At 50.0% G+C, this 19813-nt stretch overlaps 2 protein-coding genes across 3 annotated transcripts; one reads left to right on the top strand and one right to left on the bottom strand.

Annotated features, from left to right (window-relative positions):
- The first annotated feature begins 117 nt into the window (after positions 1-117).
- Positions 118-8612, top strand: LGALS4 (galectin 4). 2 transcript variants are annotated; one of them, XM_068992407.1, is made up of 11 exons: positions 118-186; positions 690-761; positions 1083-1171; positions 2815-3019; positions 5163-5297; positions 7037-7063; positions 7177-7215; positions 7616-7645; positions 7936-8024; positions 8219-8384; positions 8466-8612. In XM_068992407.1, the coding sequence occupies exons 2-11, from the start codon at positions 717-719 to the stop codon at positions 8610-8612; spliced, it is 972 nt and encodes a 323-aa protein (XP_068848508.1). In that variant the 5' UTR covers positions 118-186; positions 690-716. The 2 variants fall into 2 exon arrangements, with proteins under 2 accessions (XP_068848508.1, XP_068848507.1); XM_068992406.1 differs by having other exon boundaries at positions 132-761; positions 7037-7081.
- An 8742-nt stretch (positions 8613-17354) lies between these two features.
- LOC138096717 (galectin-7-like) lies at positions 17355-19434 on the bottom strand. Its single transcript, XM_068992997.1, has 4 exons — positions 19420-19434; positions 18935-19023; positions 18105-18306; positions 17355-17468 (listed from the first exon to the last, which is right to left on the bottom strand). Exons 1-4 carry the CDS (start codon positions 19432-19434, stop codon positions 17355-17357), a joined length of 420 nt encoding a protein of 139 aa, XP_068849098.1.
- Positions 19435-19813: the final 379 nt, after the last annotated feature.

Genomic DNA, 19813 nt, shown 5'->3' with positions numbered 1-19813 from the left:
GCCACATCCTATTCTGAATATTTATTTAGTGATTCCTTTCAAGGACCCTATGAGGTTGATACTATTAATATTCTCCCATTTAACAGACGGGCAAATGGGCAAATTGAAGTGAAGGCACTGACCCAAGATCAAACAGCCAAGAAATGGCAGAGGAAGGAATTCAACCCAGAGCTTCTGGCTCCAGAAGTCAGTGATCTAAAGCGCTACATATATGATACAACGTACATAGAGCTATGCAGTGGGCAAGCAATAAATTTAGGTCTTTTCACAGTTCCTGGGAGTACCAAGAGTGCCCAGGTCCTCCCTGCTTTCACTTTTTTCATTGCCCATCTGTTCTGGGCCACTCCTTTTAGCCTTGCCCTGCCCAACCTTCCTGGCCTCACCTTCCCTCTGCCAACAAAGGTCCAGTCAGGTTTTATGGACTCTGATAAGGGCCAAAGTTCACCAGCACTTCCTCTTTGCAAAAGAGCCTAGAGGGGCTCTGAGCTGAGTCGCACCAGGTGTGGCCCCAATGATCTGGATGGTGGTTGGTCACTCGTGAGGCTGGTAAGAAAAGGGAGCCTGGGATGTGGAGAAGAGGGACCCCACCATGGACCCTGCCCTGTAGCCACACCCTTATCCTCAGGTATAAGAGCCACCCACCACCTGCTTGCTGCCACCATTCACAACTCCTGCAGCTTTCCTCACAGGAGAACTCACCAGCCCAGCCTCTCAAGATGGCCTTTGTCCCTGCACCAGGCTACCAGCCCACCTACAACCCGGTGAGATACTGTAACCCCAGGCTTAGCTCCACCCGGACCTCCATGCACCAATTTATCCTCATCCTGAGCCTCAGAGGCACCCATCTGTGACCCTTGGGGCTGATTTACCCAATAGTGACCCTGGAGCCTGACTTACTCCCACTCTTGTCTCAGGCTATTTGCTTCCATCTCTAACTCAGCTCTCTTCATCTCACTGATGCCTCCCACTTTGGTTTCCTCTCTCTTGCTTGATGGAGTGGGGCTGGAGGGGCTTCTGAATAAGTGGTAAGGGCTGCAATAGGCAGATGGCCTTTGAGGCCCCTCACCTGACCCCATCTGCAGACGCTGCCCTACCACAACCCCATACCAGGAGGTCTCAGAGTTGGAATGTCCATTTACATCCAAGGAGTGGCTAGCGAGCACATGAAGAGGTAAGACCCTCCCCTGTGCCTGGCGCGCAAAGGAGGAAGTGGGGAGGGGAGGTGGTGACTACAAACGGGGCTTCCAGCCCAAATGCAGGAGGCCTGCTTCCCTTCCTCCACCCTGGCTGAGAAGAGGACTCTATGTCACTGCATCAGAGGGCCTCTCCAGCCCTGGTCTGGAGAGTCCAGGGCTTGGTGATCAGATCAGGAGGGGGAGACCCTGGGGACTGGGAGGTGTTAGGGAGACTCACTATGACAGGTGGCCCCAAACTTGGGACACTGGATTGGAATTGATGGGCATGATAGCATGAATTAAGATCACAGGCTCAGAACTGGTCCGCCTGAATTCACATCCCAGATCTGTCACTTACCAACAGTGTGACTGGGAAAGCTCTGTGTGCTTTACTTTCTCATCTGTAAAATGAGTTTTGAGGATTCAGTGTGCAAAGTAGTATAATCAGTGCTACAATAACTTAGCTTTTTAAAAAATGTTATTTCATTAATTTATTTACTTTTGGCTGCCCTGGGTCTTCATTGCTGCATACAGGCTTTCCTCTATTGCAGCGAGTGGGGATGACTCTCTAGTGGCAGTGTGCAGGCTTCTTACTGTGGTGGCTTAGCTTGATGTGAAGCACAGGCTCTAGAGCTCGGGCTTCAATAGTTGTGACGCATGGGCTCAGTAGTTGCTGCTCACGAGCTTAGTTCCCCTGGCACATGTGGAATCTTCCCAGACTGGGGATTGAACCCGTGTCCCCTTCACTGGCAGGCAGAGTCCCAACCACTAGGACATCAGAGAAGTCCTTAGATTTTTTTATGGCTTTAAAATAGGATCGTCGTTTCTTTGTTCATTTTTTATACATCCACGGAGCACCCACTCTGTGCCTAGACTCTGGGAACAGAGCAGTCAACAGGACAAAGATCCCTGGAGGTGACATCCTAGTAGAGGAGATGGATAAAAAATAAATTTAACTCAAATATACAATTTGGCAAATGGTGATAAATGCTATGGAGACAAATAAGGAGAGAAGAGAGATGGGGAACAGATGTGGGGGAGAGGATGTGGCATTGTCCCATTAAATAAGGTGGCCAGGGAAGGGAACTTTTCAGCAAAGACCTGAAGGAGGTGAGGGAGGGAGTCTGGGGTGTATCTGAGGTGTATCTGAGTGCAAAGTCCTCGGGCAGGTGTGTGCCTGCCCCCTTGCAGTTATTTGTGGGATGCTGATGTGAAGTGAGCTGTGCAAAGTGCTCGGATTTCGGTCTTCCGGATGACAGAGAATGAGATGGTTGGATGGCATCAACTGACTCCATGGACATGAGTCTGAGCAAGCTCCAGGAGTTGGTGATGGACAGGGAAGCCTGACATGCAGCAGTCCATGGGGTTGCAAAGAGGACTGAGCAACTGAACTGAACTGAGAGTCCCTCTGGCTGCACGTGGGGAATGGGCTTCAGGAACTGGGGAAGGGGATAAATAGACTTGAACTGATAGATTCAAGTTTGCCGGGGCAAACTCAGGAGTCCCTGGGGGGGGCGGTCCTATTTGAAACTGGGTGGCGGAAGGGTTTCTCTTAAGGACAGGGAGTGAGCGAAGGGGTGGCGGTGGGAAACTGACCCTTGGAGTGCGGCCAGGGGTACAGCCCTCCGTGTCCCGCCAGGTTCTTCGTGAACTTCGAGGTGGGGCAGGGCCAAGGGGCAGACGTCGCCTTCCACTTCAATCCCCGCTTTGATGGCTGGGATAAGGTGGTCTTGAACTCGAAGCAGAAAGGCTCGTGGGGCAACGAGGAGAGGAAAATGAGCATGCCCTTCCGCAAGGGCGCGGCCTTCGAGCTGGTGTTCATGGTCACGACGGAGCACTTCAAGGTCAGAGCCGTGGGGGCGGGGCCTCCCCTCCCTGGGGGCGGGGCCTCCCCGCCCCGCTCCTCCCTCCCTCCTTTTCTTCCTTCCTTCCTGTCTGTCTGCCTGCCTGCCTTTCTTCCCCTACTCCCTCCCACTCGCCGTTTCTTTTTTTTTCCTCTCTCCCTTTCCCCTCCCTCCTCCCTTTTATCTTTTCTTTTCCTTCTTTCCTGCCTATCAAACAATTCTCTCCTTTTCTTTTAATTTTTTTCTCATTAAAATTTTTTTAAAATAAAAATTCTCTCATCTCTTTTTCTTATACCCATTCCTCCACCGTGGAGAGCCTTCTGACATGTTTCGCGTTTATCATCTTGCCCCTCTGTGTTCTTGCGAGATTCAGATTTGTGTTAGTCGGTTCAGTCGTATCCAACTCTTTGCCACCCCATGGACTGCAGCCCGCCAGGCTCCTCTGTCCCTGAAATTCTCCAGGCAAGAATACTGGAGTGGGTTGCCCTTCTCCTCAAGGGATCTTCCTGACCCAGGCGTCGAAACCAGGTGTCCCACATTGCAGGCAGACTCTAACTTCTGAGCCGCTAGGGAAACCCAAACACACAAAAGGAAGCACGGAATTCTGGGAAACCCTCCCCTCCTGGGCCAGGGCTGATAGCTGTCAACTCCAAGTCTGTCTGCTCCCATCTCCACCTGCCACTTCCCTTCCCCTATTATTTAACAGCAAATCCTAGATATCATATAATTTCATTCATAAATATTTTTGTTTTTAAAAACACAGGCAGGCTGCCACTGTCAGACCTAAAAAAATGTTCAGTTCTTCCTTAGGGTCATCACACACCCAGTGATCTCATCATATCATGAATGCCGTAATGTTTGACGTTGTCTACATTTTGTTTGAATCAGCATCCAAAAAAGGCCCACATAATGTGATTGATTACTATTATGGGAAAAATTTTAAAGTATTTATTAAAGTGTGACCCAAGTACAGAAAACTGCAAACACAGCTGACTTGTTCACAAAGAGAGCACACTGTGTAACTAGCTCCTAGATGGAGAAACAGAGCCCTCCTAGTCCCCTCAGCCCCAGGGGCGGCCTTGATCCTGATTGTGTGATCTGATCTGTTTCTGCGACTTTGTTTTTTTAAGTTTGTATGCCCCCATGCTATGTATTCCCCTCTACTTTCCTCATTGGTTGTGTGTGTGTGCGTGTGAGTGAGAGAGAGGCTCCCTGTGTTGCTCTGTCTCACTTGGTCTGGCCCTTTTGATGGCTGTCTAGTACTCCCTGTGTCTACCCTCTGAGTTCTCTCCATCCCCTGCCTCTGGCTCCCCATAAATGACATGTGGTGGAGCCGGTGAACATCCGTCCCCGCCTGGCCTGTGAGGGAAGTCTCCTCCTACCTGGACCTTATCTGCCCTCTTATGGGCACCAGATTTCCAACCTCATCACCAGAGGTTAACATCACTGCTTGAGTTCAGACACCGGCACTGGTTCAAGTCTGAGCTTTGCCGTTCCCCAGCATGTGACTTTGAACTGGTCTCCCTACCACCTGGAGCCTCTGCTTTCCTGAACAACAGAGACAGTGCCTGGTCCTGCCTCCAGTCACCATATTGATGTCAGTGGGTCAAGCGTTTGGCATGTAGGAAGCTCTCGGTCCTGGGGAGCTTAGCTCTGTAAATAGAACCTTGATGGCTCAAAGTATTCTGAGATGTGCTAACCGTGCAAGTCTGTGCACATGATTTTCCACAGTGCCTGTGACATGCCTTCCCAACAATCCCAGAGTGAGATCTCATTTTACAGATGGGAAAAACAAAGGCTCAGAGAAGCTAGTGACTTACCTGAGGTCACACAGCCAAGACCACGTTAGGGCTAGACCTCAAACCCAGTCATTTGGTGCCAAAACTAGGACTCTGATTCAATTTTCCCCCAGTCTCCATCCTCAGTCTGAATTCTCCATGCTTATCCACCCACCAATCTGTGAGCTGACTTTTGACCTCAGTTTGACCTTTGACCAGTGGACTTAAGATTCCTGACTCTGAAACTGTGTCAGCTCACCCTTAAGACTTTTGACCCCATGTCAAAAAGCTCCCTATTGCCTGCTTCCTGTTTCTACCTTCCCAAGGTCGTGGGTGCCGACTCTGACCTTACCCCTGCCCTCCAGGTGGTGGTGAATGGGACTCCCTTCTATGAGTTTAAGCACCGGATCCCGCTGCAGATGGTCACCCACCTGCATGTGGATGGTGACCTGATGCTTCAATCAATTAACTTCATCGGAGGCCAGCCTCCCTCAAACCAGGTGTGTGGTGTCTCTCTCTCCTGTCTGCTTGTTCCCTTCCTTAATGGTCATGTTTACTTATTTCCTGGGCACTTTCTCTGTGCCAGACCCACTGCTGGGCGATTCCATGGACCCAGTGGCAACCAAGACAGTCTACTGGCTCTGTCACAGATGGTGCTGGCCACAGGCGGTCAGTGTGGGGGTGGGAGGTATACAGGGGATTTGGAGAGTCTTTGTTTCTTTTTCTAAGGTATTTGAACCATTTTATACACCATCATTTTGTTTTATTTATTTTTACTTATTTTTTGGCTGTGCCACTTGGCTTACAAGATCCTTGTTCCCTGACCAGGGATTGAACCCTGGCCCTTGGTAGTGAAAGTGCAGAGTCCCAACCTCTGGACCATCCGGGAATTCCCTGCAGGGTCTTAAGGAAGGACTTTCTGAAGAAGAAATAGGTGTGTGAGCTGAGTCAGAAAGCACAGACCCAGTGACCAAGAAACCCACTCCCAGGTCCATAGTGAACGACTGGCCACCAAAACACAGGCACTAGAACCCCCCAGCAGCACAGCTTGGAGCGGCTCTGACTCCATACCCCTGGCATGAGCTTTAGCTGAGGGCTCTCCCCTTCCCAACCTGTGAGTCCCCCAGTCCCTCCCAGGGGAAAGGACTCTCTGACGATCATCAGCCCCATTCTACAGATGTGGGAACTGAGGCACGGAGAGCTTAAGTAACTTGCCCAAGGTCTTGGACCTTGTAATTGGCAGAGGCACAGATCAAACCACTCGCTCCTCTGCCTCCCCAGTGAGGAATGTCTTCATCCCTAAGGTAACCTCGGGCCTATGGTAACCTCATTTTACTCTTGTGCTCCATCAATGTATTTTATTATTTTTTTGAATTTTTATTTATTTATTTTTGGCCTCACTGCCAAAAATGAGGGAATTCCCTCAGCAATGTATCTTCAAAAAAAAAAAAAAAAAAGGGAATTCCCTGGTGGTCCAGGGATTACCACTCTGTTCTTTCACTCCTGAGCACTTGGGTTCAATCCCTGGTCGGGGAACTAAGATCCCACCAAATGCACAATACAGGCAGGAGAAAAAAAAAAAAAAGGAAGCTATTTTTTAAAACTGGCTTAACACAGAAGTTCAAGGCAGAAAGGAGTTCATTAGAAACAGAGAGAAAGGGTGAATAAAAATTGTCTAGATGAGGGAAAAGGTTTTCCGGGCACAAGAAGCCACAGTTGAGAAGGTGAGGGCGAGTGAGACAGAAACAGAAGCAGGGAGAGCCAGAGACTGTGAAAGAGAGAGTCTCACACAGCCTAAAACAGCCCGAGACAGACAGGGGAGGAAGGAACTTGACTGGTAAAAGCACCCTGCTGGCCTCAGGGTGGTCACATAGAGTGAGGGGCAAGTCATGGTTGGCGATGCGGTAAGCAGAGTATTGTGTGGGCTTGGGAGGTGTTCTGAGGGTGCTCACTTTACTGCGGAGGGAGGAGAGGAGTGGATGAGGTTCCTGGGGTAGCAGGAAGCCAGGACAGGGCAGGCACAAGAATAGAATTTATCAGCCTTGTCCTAAAGAGGTGGGGTGAGGTGCACTGATGATCCCTAAACTTGATGAGTTCTCCGCCATGAATGAGCCACCTGGGTATACCCAGAGTTCCCATGGATGGTGGTGGTGGGCTGCCCTGGGGCAGGCATCCTTGACACCTTCCAGGCCCTAGATTGGGGCCCCCCTCATTGCCTCCTTCTCCTCTGTGCCCACAGATGCCCATGCCTGCTCAGGCGTACCCAGTAAGTACCTGCTGGTGGGTGATGGACTTCCCCTCGAGGTGGGGGTTCAGGGGCTGAGGAGGCCCTGGGCCCCCCAGCCTCTCACCACTCATGTCTTCCTTCTATCCACATAGAATCCCGGACAGTACTATCAGCAACAAAGCAGACTGCCTGTAAGTGGGACGGTGTATGGCCATTCGGGTGCTGGGTGGTAAGAGCTGGGGGGTGGTCAGATCGGATCCCCAACTGTATTAATCCAGCACCTAGAGATATGCCTGCATGTGGTAGTAGTTATTGTTTAGTCGCTCAGTCGTGTCTGAATGTTTGTGACCCCAGAGACTGTAGCCCGCCAGGCTCCTCTGTCCATGGGATTCTCCAGGCAAGAATACTGGAGTGGGTTGCCATTTCCTTCTCCGGGCAAACTTCCCAACTCAGGGACTGAACCCACATCTCCTGCGTTGGCAGGTGGATTCTTTACCTCTGAGCCATCAGGGACGGCCCCTGTATGCCATAGATGTGCCCTAATTTTTGTCGAATATTACAGAATAGTATCTCTTCTTCCTTACTTCACAGACCATGGAGGGACCCCCAGCCTTCAACCCGGTAAGGTCTCTGGCGGGAGTTTAGGGTTCTGTGGGGGCAGCTTGTGGGAAAACAGGAGTGGGAGGTCCTGAACCACTGGGAGCCCTGAGAAGGTCGGAAACAGAACGGCCAGAGCACATTTGGGACGGGAGGTGGGTGGGGAGAAGGTAGAATTGGTGGTTGGAGTCAGTGGGGCTTGGAGGTTTGGAGCGTTTCCCAAGATAAGTGAATGCTCCTCTCTGAAAATTCATCCCTGCCTCTGGCTTCTGGGGACCTGAGAGATATTGGGATATTGTGTTTTCTTTCTACAGCCCGTGCCATTTAATGGGAGACTGCAAGGGGGGCTTATAGCTCGAAGAACCATCATTATCAAGGGCTACATACCCCCCACAGCCAAGAGGTACAGAATCGAGATTGAGGTGCAGAATCTCTCGCCATCATCGCTCAAACCTAGGAGTCTGAGCCCTCAACCCCCTCCTCCATTGGAGACCCGGGTGTCCAGGCCCCAGTTCCCTCCTTCCTGGGGGAGCAAGGTGCTCCCCCAGCCCCCCTCCCATACCCCCATCTTACTCCTGCCTTCCTCTCTGCCCCTAGCTTTGTCATCAACTTCAAGGTGGGATCCTCTGGGGACGTGGCTCTGCACATTAACCCCCGCATGACCGAGGGCGCAGTGGTTCGGAACAGCTTTCTGAATGGCTCCTGGGGATCTGAGGAGAGGAATGTCCCCTACAACCCGTTTGGTCCTGGACAGTTCTTTGATGTGAGTCTGGGGTCTCTTTCCCTGCTTCCCTCCGAAGCATCTGTCCTGGCCCTGGCCTCATGCCTGCCCTTCTCCCTGCAGCTGTCTGTTCGTTGTGGCGCAGACCGCTTCAAGGTCTATGCCAACGGCCAGCACCTCTTCGACTTCTCCCATCGACTCTCAGCCTTCCAGAGGGTGGACTTGGTGGAAATCCACGGTGATGTCACCTTGTCCTACGTCCAGATCTGATCTATCCCTGGGGCCATAACCCTTGGGAACACAGAGGAAGATCCTGTAGGACCCTTTCTAAGCCCCTAATAAAATGTCTGAGGGTGTCTCATGAGTGTATGTGACTCCTTTCACTTCCCTCATTGTCTCTTTCTTTTTGATTCAGTCATGGCCTGTCCATTCAGCCATCCAGCCATCTGGTCATCCATTTTCTCATCATAATAAATCTAGGCCTTTGAGTGTATCAGCCCATTCACTCCTCACAATGCCAGTAGGTAGGAACTATTGCTATCTTCCATGTGTAAATGATGAGGAAACAGGCAAAGAAAAATGAAGTTCACTGCCTAAGGTCACAGAGTCCATAAACGGCAGAACCAGGATTCAAATCAAGGTGGTCTGGCTCCCAAGGCTACGTGCTCAACCACTGTGTAGTCTTGTAGTGGGAATTCCTAATAATGTACTTTTATAGCCTTGAGAAATTTCATAGAAATAGCACCTGAAAAAACAGTATATATTAAGAAATCATGTTAATGACTATCTTTCATGTTTTTCTTAAGAATAATCACCTTGTTACAAACCCCAAGGCCAGACCCAGAAGGGAATATGACTGGGATCATGAAAGCATGGACCTTGAAACACCGGGTTGGCACCAGGCATGAACGCTGCCTATGGACTTGCTAATTGTTCCCGAGACTAGCCCAGAAGGGAACAGCCTGGGATAAACACAAGGAAATCTGGACTAAGTCAGTGTAGTTCATTAAGTTTAGAAGTACGTAATTAACATAACATGTGTCTTGAGAAAGATAAGATCTGAGAAAGTCTTGTCGTCTGCAATTAGGAATAAAAGCTGGACTCAGAGTGGACTCTGCCCCTCAGTCCAACAGAGGCTGCAGTTCCCCTGACCCATTGCACCAGATTTCATGTTCTGTCTTCATTCTCGTCACATGCTCCTGGACCACTAGGGCAACATAACCTGTTGTCCTATCCACCACTATATCCATCTAACCGAAAGTCCATAAATCTATTCAACATCCAAATATCTGCTGCTGCTGCTAAGCCACTTCAGTCGTGTCCGACTCTGTGCAACCCCATAGACAGCAGCCCGCCAAGCTCCCCCGTCCCTTGGATTCTCCAGGCGGATTCTCCAGGCAAGAACACTGGAGTGGGTTGCCATTTCCTTTTCCAATGCATGAAAGTGAAAAGTGAAAGTGGAATCGCTCAGTCATGTCTGACTCTTAGCAACCCCATGGACTGCACCCTACCAGGCTCCTCCATCCATAGGATTTTCCAGGCAAGAGTACTGGAGTGGGGTGCCATTGTCTTCTCTGTCCAAATATCTAGCCACTCGCTAATCCATTTATCCATCTGTTCAGCCATCTTTTCATCCAACCCTTCATCCATCCACCCATCCATTCATCTCTCCACCTATCTCTCTCATCATCCAGCAATATTTCTAAAACAGTCATGCAAGCATATGTTCATCCATCCACCTAAATATCCAACCATTCATTCACTCATCAGTCAGTCTTCCTCTCCATTTATCCATTCAGCTATCTGTCCATCCGCTCATCATCCGATCCTTCACCCATCCATCTCTTCAAGCATCTATTTGCTCATTTACTAGTCCATATGCCTATCCATTCAGCCATCCTTACATCCAAATTTCATTCACACATTCATCTCTTCACTCCTTCATTTGTCCATGCAATTCTCTGCCTTACAGCACATCCATCCATCCATCCATTTGTCCATTCACCTCTCCATCCAGTCATCCATTCATTTCTCCATTTATATCTATCCAGTCATCCACTCATCTCTTCATGATTCATTCCCAACTGTGTACTCACCCATTTATCTCTTCATATGTTCACTAACCATCTGCCATTTATTCAGACATCCCTTTATCATCACCTTTGTGTTGATTTAGCAATTCATTTATTTATACTTTCATGCATCCATTTATTCCCTCTTATTCTTTTACTCACTCACTTGCTTGCTCTCATATCCAGTTATTTGTCAGTGCCCACTCAGTTGCTCATTCAGTTTATTGTCTCATTCATTCACCTAGTCTAGTTCTCAAACAGTTCTACATCACAATCTCCTGGGGAGCTTTTAAAAAATAATGATATCCCAACCCATGATTAAACTATATAAAAACTATATAAAAATAGTTATTAAACTATAGTTTAATAGTTTATATTAAACTATATAAAAATACCGTTTTTGTAGGTTTAAAAGTGCTTAAATATCAATCATTCTGTATGTTCCAGCCTGGTATATCAGTAGCAGGTTCCAGGCATCAATATGTTCATTTAGTTCTCCAGATGATTCTGTGGATTTGTCAGACTCTGATAAAAGATGTTCTAGGGGCCCTTAGACCCTGGATGGATGCTAGGAGGAGTCAGGAAGGGAGGAGGGATGACCTGGGCAACCTCCAGGCCGAGGCTCCTCCTTCTGGACTCTCTCTTGTCGCACTGAACAGTCACTGCCCAGGAATGGCCATGGAGATACACATCAGACGTGAGCCTAGAGGAGCTTAGGGAGAGGGGCCCCCAAAGAGCTGCGGAGGTCGTGTCTGGTTTTGTATCACTGCGGCAAAATGTCTGAAGAAATAATGGCTGCAAACTTACCCAATTTCATGGAAGACATTAGATTCTAGATCCAAGAAGCTCAATGTGCTGCAAGTAGGATAGATACAAAGAGATCCGTACCTAGACCCAACACAGTCAAACTGCTGGAAGGAGGAGAAAGGACAAGGACAGTTTTGAAAGCTGCAAGTGGAAAACAGCTCCACACAAACAGGGGAACAGCATGTGTTTACAGAAACAACCAACTGTTCACAGAAACAATGGAGGCCAGAATGCAGCTGAATGACTTATTCAGAGTGCTAAAGAAAAGAAAACTGTCAATAATTCTATATTCAACAAAACTAGATTTTAAAACTGAAGGCAAGGGACTTCCTGGTGGTCCAGTGGTTAAGAATCCTCCTGCCAATGCAGAGGATGAGGGTTCAATCCCTGGTTGGGGAACTAAATTCTCACATGCCCCAGGGCAGCTAAGCCCATGGGCCACACCACAGAGCACTCTGTAGCCCATTTGCCACAACTACAGGGAAGCCAGCGTGCTGCAACAAAGGATCCTGCAGGCCACAGCAAGGTTCCACATACCACATCTAAGACCCAACACAGCCAAAAATAATAAAACAGCTCAATAAATATAAAAAAACAAAACTGAAGGCAAAAGAAAGACATTCTCAGGTAGACAAAAATCAGTTCATTGTGAGCTGATCTACCCTGTTGGAAATGCTAAAGAAAGTCCTTCACTTTGAAAGAAAATGACATCAAATCCGCAGGAAGAAAAAAATGAAGAATCCTAGAAATTATAAATATGTGGATAAACATTTTTTTAAATGAATGTTTTTCTTTGTTTTTTTTTTTTCTTTGAAAATGTGATTGTAAAAGTGGAAGTTATAACACTATGTTGTAGAGTGCATAACATATATGGATGGGATGTAACAACAATAGCACAAAATAAGGTGAGAAATGGAGATAGGGTGGAACAAGTCTGCTATAGTTTACTGGAATTCAATATGTATTAACCTAAAGTTGACTGTGATAATTTACAGTGTAAATATTGTCATCCCTAGAGTGACCGTTTAAGAATCAGCTTTCAAAATATATAGTTTTTTTAAAAATCAACGGAGGAATTTAAATAGTATACTAAAAGTTGTTTAACATGGAAGAAGGTAGTGAAGGAGTCACAGAGAGTGAAAACAGACAGCAAAACGGCAGCCATAAAGCCAACCATATCAATCATGACCTCAAGCGTGAATGAAATAAACATTCCAACCAAAAGTCAGAGACCATCTGTGGTAGTTAGCTTCCAAAGTGGCCTCCAACGATACTCACACCCTTGCGTGAACACCTCCCAAACTACCAGTGTTGCTGCGTATGACTAGAGGAATGTGGCAGAAGCAGCGGCACAAACTGGGTTATGAGACCCTGCAGCTTCTGTCTTGGCTTGTTCTGTTGCCGACGCTTTTCCATCACTCCTCCCCGAGGAGTCAGGAACTTCTTGAACGGTCCTAGGTAAGTGTTCATGTGGCAAGAGACTGAACTCCTGCCAGCACTCACATGTGTGAGCCCTCTTTGGAGAAGCTCTTCCAATCCCAGTCAAGCCTTTCGAATAGGGGTTGCAAACTTTTTCTATAATGTTGTTGTGTTGTTTAGTTACTAAGTCGTGTCCAACTCTTTGCCACCCCATGGACTGCAGCTGGCCAAGCTCCTCTGTCCATGGGATTTTCCAGGCAAGAACACTGGAGTGGGTTGCCATTTCCCTCTCTAGGAGATCTTCCCAACCCAGATTCAAACCAGAGTCTCTTGCACTGGCAGGCAGATTCTTTACTGCTAAGTTGCCAAGCCATATAGTAAACCCGTTAGGCGTTGTGGGTGACCTGAAAAATTCCTGAAATCCACTGGTGAAGCACAAAAGCAGCCAATAGGCAATATATAAATGAAAGAGCATGACTATGTCCCAATAAAACTATTTATGGACACTGAAATGTGTATTTCACATCATTTTCAGTGTTGTGAAATATTCTTTTTTTTTTTTTTTCACTTTTTCCCAGCTATTTTAAAGTATGGAGATCATTCTTAGATTGTGAGTCTTACAAATACAGGCATTGGGTGGATTTAGCCCACTGCCATAGTTTGCCAAAACTTCTTTCGGATGATAGTAACTTCACTGATAGTTTAACTGTAGCTTCATGAAAACTCAGCACCACAACCACCTAGTTAAGCCACTCCTGGACTCCAAACTTCAGAAACGGTAAGGCAATAAATATGCGTTATTTTATGATGTTAATGGGATAATCTGTTATGAAGCAATAGATAATAATACGCTGTCAGCCTGAATAAGAAAGTCAGACCCAAGCATATGCTTATTTGTACTTTAGATCTAACTTTTTAGACATAAAAAAGTTGAAAATAAAAGGATAAGAAAAACACCATGCTAACAGTAAGAATGAGGACAAAATTGGTATCAGTGCAATAGATGTTAAAAAAATTTTACTAGAGACAAAGAAGAACATTTCATAATGATACAAGGGTCAATACATCAAACATACACATCAAAGATACACATGTAGGGAACTGCCTAGAGCTCCAGTGGTTAGGACTTGGCGAGTTCGCCACAGCGGGGCAGGGATTCTATCCTTGGTCAGGGAACTAAGATCCTGCATCCCCAGAGGCATGGCAAAGACAAACAAAAAACAATAAAAAAAACCCCAAACACATGTATATTGCTAAGTGACAAAACCAAGGTGAGTAGGTGGAGAGCTCAATTTTATGCAGGGAGGGGCGGGAAAACTGCATATGCATGAGTTTAGGAGTATAGAGAGGACTTCCTTGGTGGTCCAGTGGTTAAGAATCTGCCTTGTAATGCAGGGGACACTGGTTCCACCCCTGGTCTGGGAAGATTCCACGTGCCAAGGGACAACCGGGCTGGTGTGCCACGAATACTGAAGCCCACCTGCCCCAGAGCCCATCGTCCACAAGAGAAGCTATCACATCTAGAGTAGCCCGAGCCCCGGAGCTAGACAGTAGCTCCGCTCACCACAACTAGAGAGCAGCAATGAAGACCCGGCACAGCCAAAAAGTAAGTAAATAATAAAATATTTATATATATTAAAAAGGTAGATAACAAAACATATTTTAAAACAAGAAGTACAGAGTTTTAGGAAGAAACACAAGAAATGAACACATTGGTAACAGAAGTTTATTCTTATAAAGGAGGACTTTCATATGCATGTTTTATATATTTATATTTCTCTGTTTTGAAATGACAAACACAGAAAGTTGTAAGCACAGTACAAACTTTTCTTTTTCCTATATGCATTTGAGCCTTAGTTGCCAATATGTTGCCTGATCGCCTTCAAATACTTTACTGGGTATTTCCACACAAACAAGAACGTTCTCTTGCATGTCCACTGTAAGGCCACAGTGAAAATGAGGAAATCTACGTGGATGGATGCTGCTGCTGCTGCTGCTGCTGCTGCTAAGTCACTTCAGTCGTGTCCGACTCTGTGCGACCCCATAGACGGCAGCCCACCAGGCTCCCCCATCCCTGGGATTCTCCAGGCAAGAACAGTGGAGTGGGTTGATGGATAACTATCACCTATTCTGAAGAGCCCAATCGCATTTACCATGGTGCCAATGACTACTTTTCACTGCAAACTTGGAAATTTGTATCGTAAGTGTATGTGTGTACATGTGTGTTTACTTGCTCAGTGTTGTTAGACTCTTTGTTACCCCATGGACTGTAGCCCGCCAGGCTCCTCTGTCCACGGGGATTCTCCAGGCAAGAATACTGGAGTGGGTTGCCATTTCCTCCTCCAGGGTATCTTCCTGACCCAGGGATCAAGTCTGGGTATCTTGCGTTGCACTCAGATTCTTTACCATCTGAGCCACCAGATCTCTTCTGTGTGTGTGTGTGTGTGTGTGTGTGTGTGTGTACATGTCTCTGGTAGCTCAGATGGTAAAGAATTTGCCTACAATGCGGGAGACCTGGATTCGATCCCTGGGTTGGGAAGATCCCCTAGAGGAGGGCATGGCAACCCACTCCAGTATTCTTGCCTGGAGAATCGCCACGGACAGAGAAGTCTGGCAGGCTACAGTCTGTGGGGTCACAGAGTCTGACAAGACAGAGCGACTAAGCACAGCAGGTATATATCCTTGAACAGGCAAAAACAAAAACAAAAAAATGAGCCCAGGGGACCAGGGGAATTCAGACTTTCCCAGGTCTTCCACTGGGAGAGGGGAGCCTTGATTCAACGATTCATCCAGAGACACACTCACAAGAGCCGGACCTGGGGTGGGGTGACTTCAGCCGAAGGGTCTCAAGGGGCAGAAGAAAGGGCCCAGAAAAGGCTGAAGCCCCGCGCGGCAGGGCTTGGTCTTCCCACCACCCTAGGTTCAGTCGGGAGCCAGTCCCAGCTTGCTGAGCCTCTGTTCTTAAGCCGAGGCTCAGCAAGTTTTAAACTTCTGTAGCGGACATGGAATTTTCCAGGCAAGAACACTGAAATGGGTTGCTATTGCCTACGCCAGGGGATTTTCCCAATCCGAGGATCAGAACCCACGTCTCTTACATCTTCCATGGACACGGAAGCTGGGTGCATCCCGCCAGAGGCGCGGCCTCTGATTTTTCCAGAACCCAGCCCAGCCCTCCGTGCGCGGCTGGCACCCTGCACCCTCCCGGCTCCATCTGCAGGTGACAGCCCCGGCAGCTGCGAGCGCCTCGCTGAGGGGGTTGGGGGTGATCGCGTGGCCCTGGCTACGCCCGCCCCCCACCAGAGCCCTTCAGTGGCGGCCCAGAGAACCCCTGAAACCAGATAATCCCAACCTGGAGGTCGCGGGGTGCGAACAGTGCGGGGAGACTGGGCGTCTGCAGGGACCCAGCTCCCCCTTTCCCGTAGAATCTCGGGTAAGACCGGGTTGGGGATGGGACGCTCGCGGCCTTCGGGTGAGCCCAGGAGGACGAAGTGTGTGGACCCACTCGACATGGGAGACTCGCCCTTCGCGTCCCGCGTCTCCTCCGCCGGGAGGCTGGCGCTCCAGTGCGCTTCTGCCCCGAGGCACAAAGGGCGGGAGCCTGTCCCGACCCGACTGCCAGAAGTCTGGGAGGCAGGCGAAGTCCGATTTGCTTCCGAACCGCTCGTGAAGCCAACTGCAGCCGCCTGGAGGTGGGGGAAGCTGGGGAGAGACAAGAAGCTGGGAATCCGCGCAGGGAGCCTGAGATTCACTCACCTGAGGTCCCCAAGACGCCTGATTGCAGACGAACCGATTGGGGCGCCAAGGGAAGACGTGTGTGTGTGTGTGTGTGTGTGTGTGTGTGTGTGTGTTTGTGGATGTGCTCAATCGCTCGGTCGTGTCCAACACTTTGCGACCCCATGGACTACAGGCTTTTCTGTCCATGGGATTTCCCAGGCAAGAACACTGGAGTGGGTTGCCGTGTCCTCCGGGGATATTCCGACCCTGAGATTGAAACCGCGATTCCTGCCTTGGCAGGCTGCTGGAGCCACCAGGAAAGCCAAGGGAGGGCTCAGAAAGGGAAAGTCGCTCCGTGTGTCCGACTCTTTGCGACCCCATGGACTTTATGGTCCATGGAAATCTCCAGGCCAGAATCCTGGAGTGGGTAGCGTTTCCCTCCTCCAGGAGATCTTCCCAACCCGGAGATCGAACCTAGGTCTCCCGCATTGCGGGTGGATTCTTTACCAGCTGAGCCGCAAGGGAAGCCCAAGAATACTGCAATGGGTAGCCTATCCCTTCTCCAGTGGATCTTCCCGACCCAGATATCGAACCCGGGTTCCCTGCACTGGAGGCGGATTCTTTACTCAGTTATCAGGGAAGCCCATGAGGGAGGGTCCCTCCAAACTCTTATCGGCTCACCCTCATCGCACTACCACCTGGCTGCTCCGCAAAGTGCAGCAGGAAGGCGAGTCAAAGCCCCACCCCCACCAGATCGCGACCCTCCCTAGGCTCCTAGGGACAGCACCTGCCTTGTTCTGGGAGATCTAGGCCTAGACCCGCCCCCGCTAGGGCATTGCTGTGTGACCTTTAATCAGTGTCTTCACCTCTCTGAACCTGCTACTCGCGTCCATATGAAAGAGACACTGACGCAAGAGAGGCGCACGGATGAGCGACTAAGGACTTTATTTGCCATCCAAGACCCCTGCCCCTCGGTCTCCGCCCGCCCTCCTGGGAAGGCTCAGAAGATCTTCACCAACTCCAGCTGCAGGTCCCCGCCCACCTCCAACGCGCGCACGCGCCCTGGCGGGATCCGGTACCGGAAGTGGTGGTATTCAGAGTCTGCGATCACCGCCTGCAGGGGCGAGGAGGTGCTTAAGGTTCCCCAGGCAACTGCGGGGTCATTCCCGCCTCGTATCCACGCGGCGTGACCTGGACACTCAGGGAACCCTGTCAGGCCCCAGGGTCTCTTTGGGGAAATGGCTACTGTTCACTGTAACCCATCGTCCTGAGGATTAAATGAATTTATTGTTGACACCTGAGTGCTTTTAAGGTTTAGCTGTGCATGTGGTCGCCACATTGCTGGGGTTCATTGCCTCCCTCGACGTGCAGATTGGAAGTGAAGACTGCCTGGGTGGTAGCGGATCTGCAGCGACCACACCCTGCACTTTCCCTGTCTCCCAATCCATCCATTCTCCTGCCCCAGAGCCGCTACCTCGGTCTCCAATGGACAAGGAATAGAATCCAGTATGTCTACACCTCCCGGCTGGAAACCCACCTTTTGGGGACTTGGCTCTCCCTCTCTGGTCCTTGGCACTGCTACACGCCTGCTCTCTGACACTAGTGCGCTTGCGCCAGGGGAGGTGAGGAACTGGGGAGGCCCTGCCCAGCCTTGGCCACACCTTTGCTCCCAACCTCTGCCAAGGGCCTTCCTGGCCTTGCCAAGGGAAGAGACGGGGGTGTTGGAGCCCGCCCTGTGGAAGAGACGCACCTTGAAGCCTTCTTCAGTGGCAATGAGGAGGACGTCGAAGGGCTGCCCTCGCTGGAAGGGAATGCCTGAGCCCCGCTCCTCTGCACCCCAGGTGCCGCGCTCCAGGGTGTTGAAGACCACCGTGGACTCATCCAGGCGGGGGTTGAAATGCAGGGCGGCATCACTGCCTGGTTCCTCACTGCACAGCAGGTTCACGTAGAACCTGGCAGATGGTGGAAGAGAGGGGCGTCCAATAGAGAATTAACCCTACGCCAGAGCATATTTAGAGGGACCTGAGAGCCACACCAGGGGAAAAGGGGTGATGGACTGGAGGCCATGGACACACATCTACCTAGACCAGGGCTTGGGTCCCCCTCATTTCCAGAGTCTGAGAGGACCAAGGAGTCAAGGTCCTGAAGACGAGGGTGCTCCCGGTTCACAGAGGGCTGAGAACAAGACGAGGGACCCCAGTATTCCCAGGCACTGTAGATTCTCAGAGATCCTGAAGATTCGACCCAGGTAGTGGTAGGATTGATTGCTTATGCCTTCCATATGCCCAGGGCACCTCTGATTCACAGATGGTATTTCCAAAGTGGCTGTGGACTCAGACTGGATGTCATATGATTGCCCTGGAATGCCCAGATTCTTGGAATGATGTAGGGACCCCACCTGCACAGTCATGGGACAGATAAGTGAAGACATCAGATTCCAGAAGGGCAGAAATAGCCTGAGGATTCCAAGATCCTGGTGGGCAAAGTTGGCCTGGGGCTTTGTTCTCTGGGCTGTAAAAGTGGGGTTCACTGAGCCTGGAAACCTCCCACCCGTTACTGCTGAGGCTCGGGGGGTCTCACCTGCCAGCCTTGTCGGGGACTAAACCACGAATTCTCAGCACGGTGCCCACTCGGATGCCCTCAGGCAGCGCGGTCTTGTGGGGGACGTTCTGCAGCAGCCAGAGTGGATCAGGGAGGCAGAGGAGAGAGACAAGTGGGTCAGCTGTGGGGAGAACATGAGCAGGACCCAGAGCAGCAGAATCAGAGAGAAGAAAGGGCACAGAGACACGGGAAAGAGAGCCAGGGGCCCAGAGGAACACTGGGACTCAGCAGGCAGATACTCAGAGGCACAGAAAGATAGACAGCAGGGGGAACCAATGGGGGGAGGGGTGGGAGCATGGGGATGGATTGGGTGAGCCCAGAAACCACAGCCCAGAACATCCTGGCACACCGGGACACCCACTTTCTCCTTGAAACAGGAGCCCTCAGCCAAGCGCCAGCCCCTCCCCTCTGCCAGTGCAGCCTTGGGTCCAAACCCCTCAAGCCCCCACACCGCGAGTACTCACAAAGCTCCCGGCCATGGCTGCAACAGCGGGATGGCAGTGGCGGTGGGGGTATGGCTGCTGGGACCTTAAGTCAAAGCAGGGCGTGCCTGGCCCTGGTGACTCACCCTTTCCACACCCACCACCCACACCTGGCACAGACGCTGGCCCTGGGGGGATGCTGGCCCAGCACCCTCTTTCCAGGGCCTCTGATACCCCTGCCATCCTGAGGGTTCCCAGGTGTACGGTCCCTCCCCTTTGAGTTAATAGTGATAGGAACAGTTAACAATAACCATAACAGCACAGCATGGAAGGCTTGTTGAGACACCATCCCTCCAGCCCTACCTTCCTGCTGCCGGGTGGAGAGAGAAGACTCTCACATCCATTTCATCATGGAAAACCTGAGTCCTGAGAGGTG

The sequence above is a fragment of the Capricornis sumatraensis genome, chromosome 20 (assembly GCF_032405125.1).
Source record: "Capricornis sumatraensis isolate serow.1 chromosome 20, serow.2, whole genome shotgun sequence".
NCBI classification, from domain to species: domain Eukaryota; kingdom Metazoa; phylum Chordata; class Mammalia; order Artiodactyla; family Bovidae; genus Capricornis; species Capricornis sumatraensis.
This window is presented reverse-complemented; position numbering and strand designations above follow the sequence as displayed.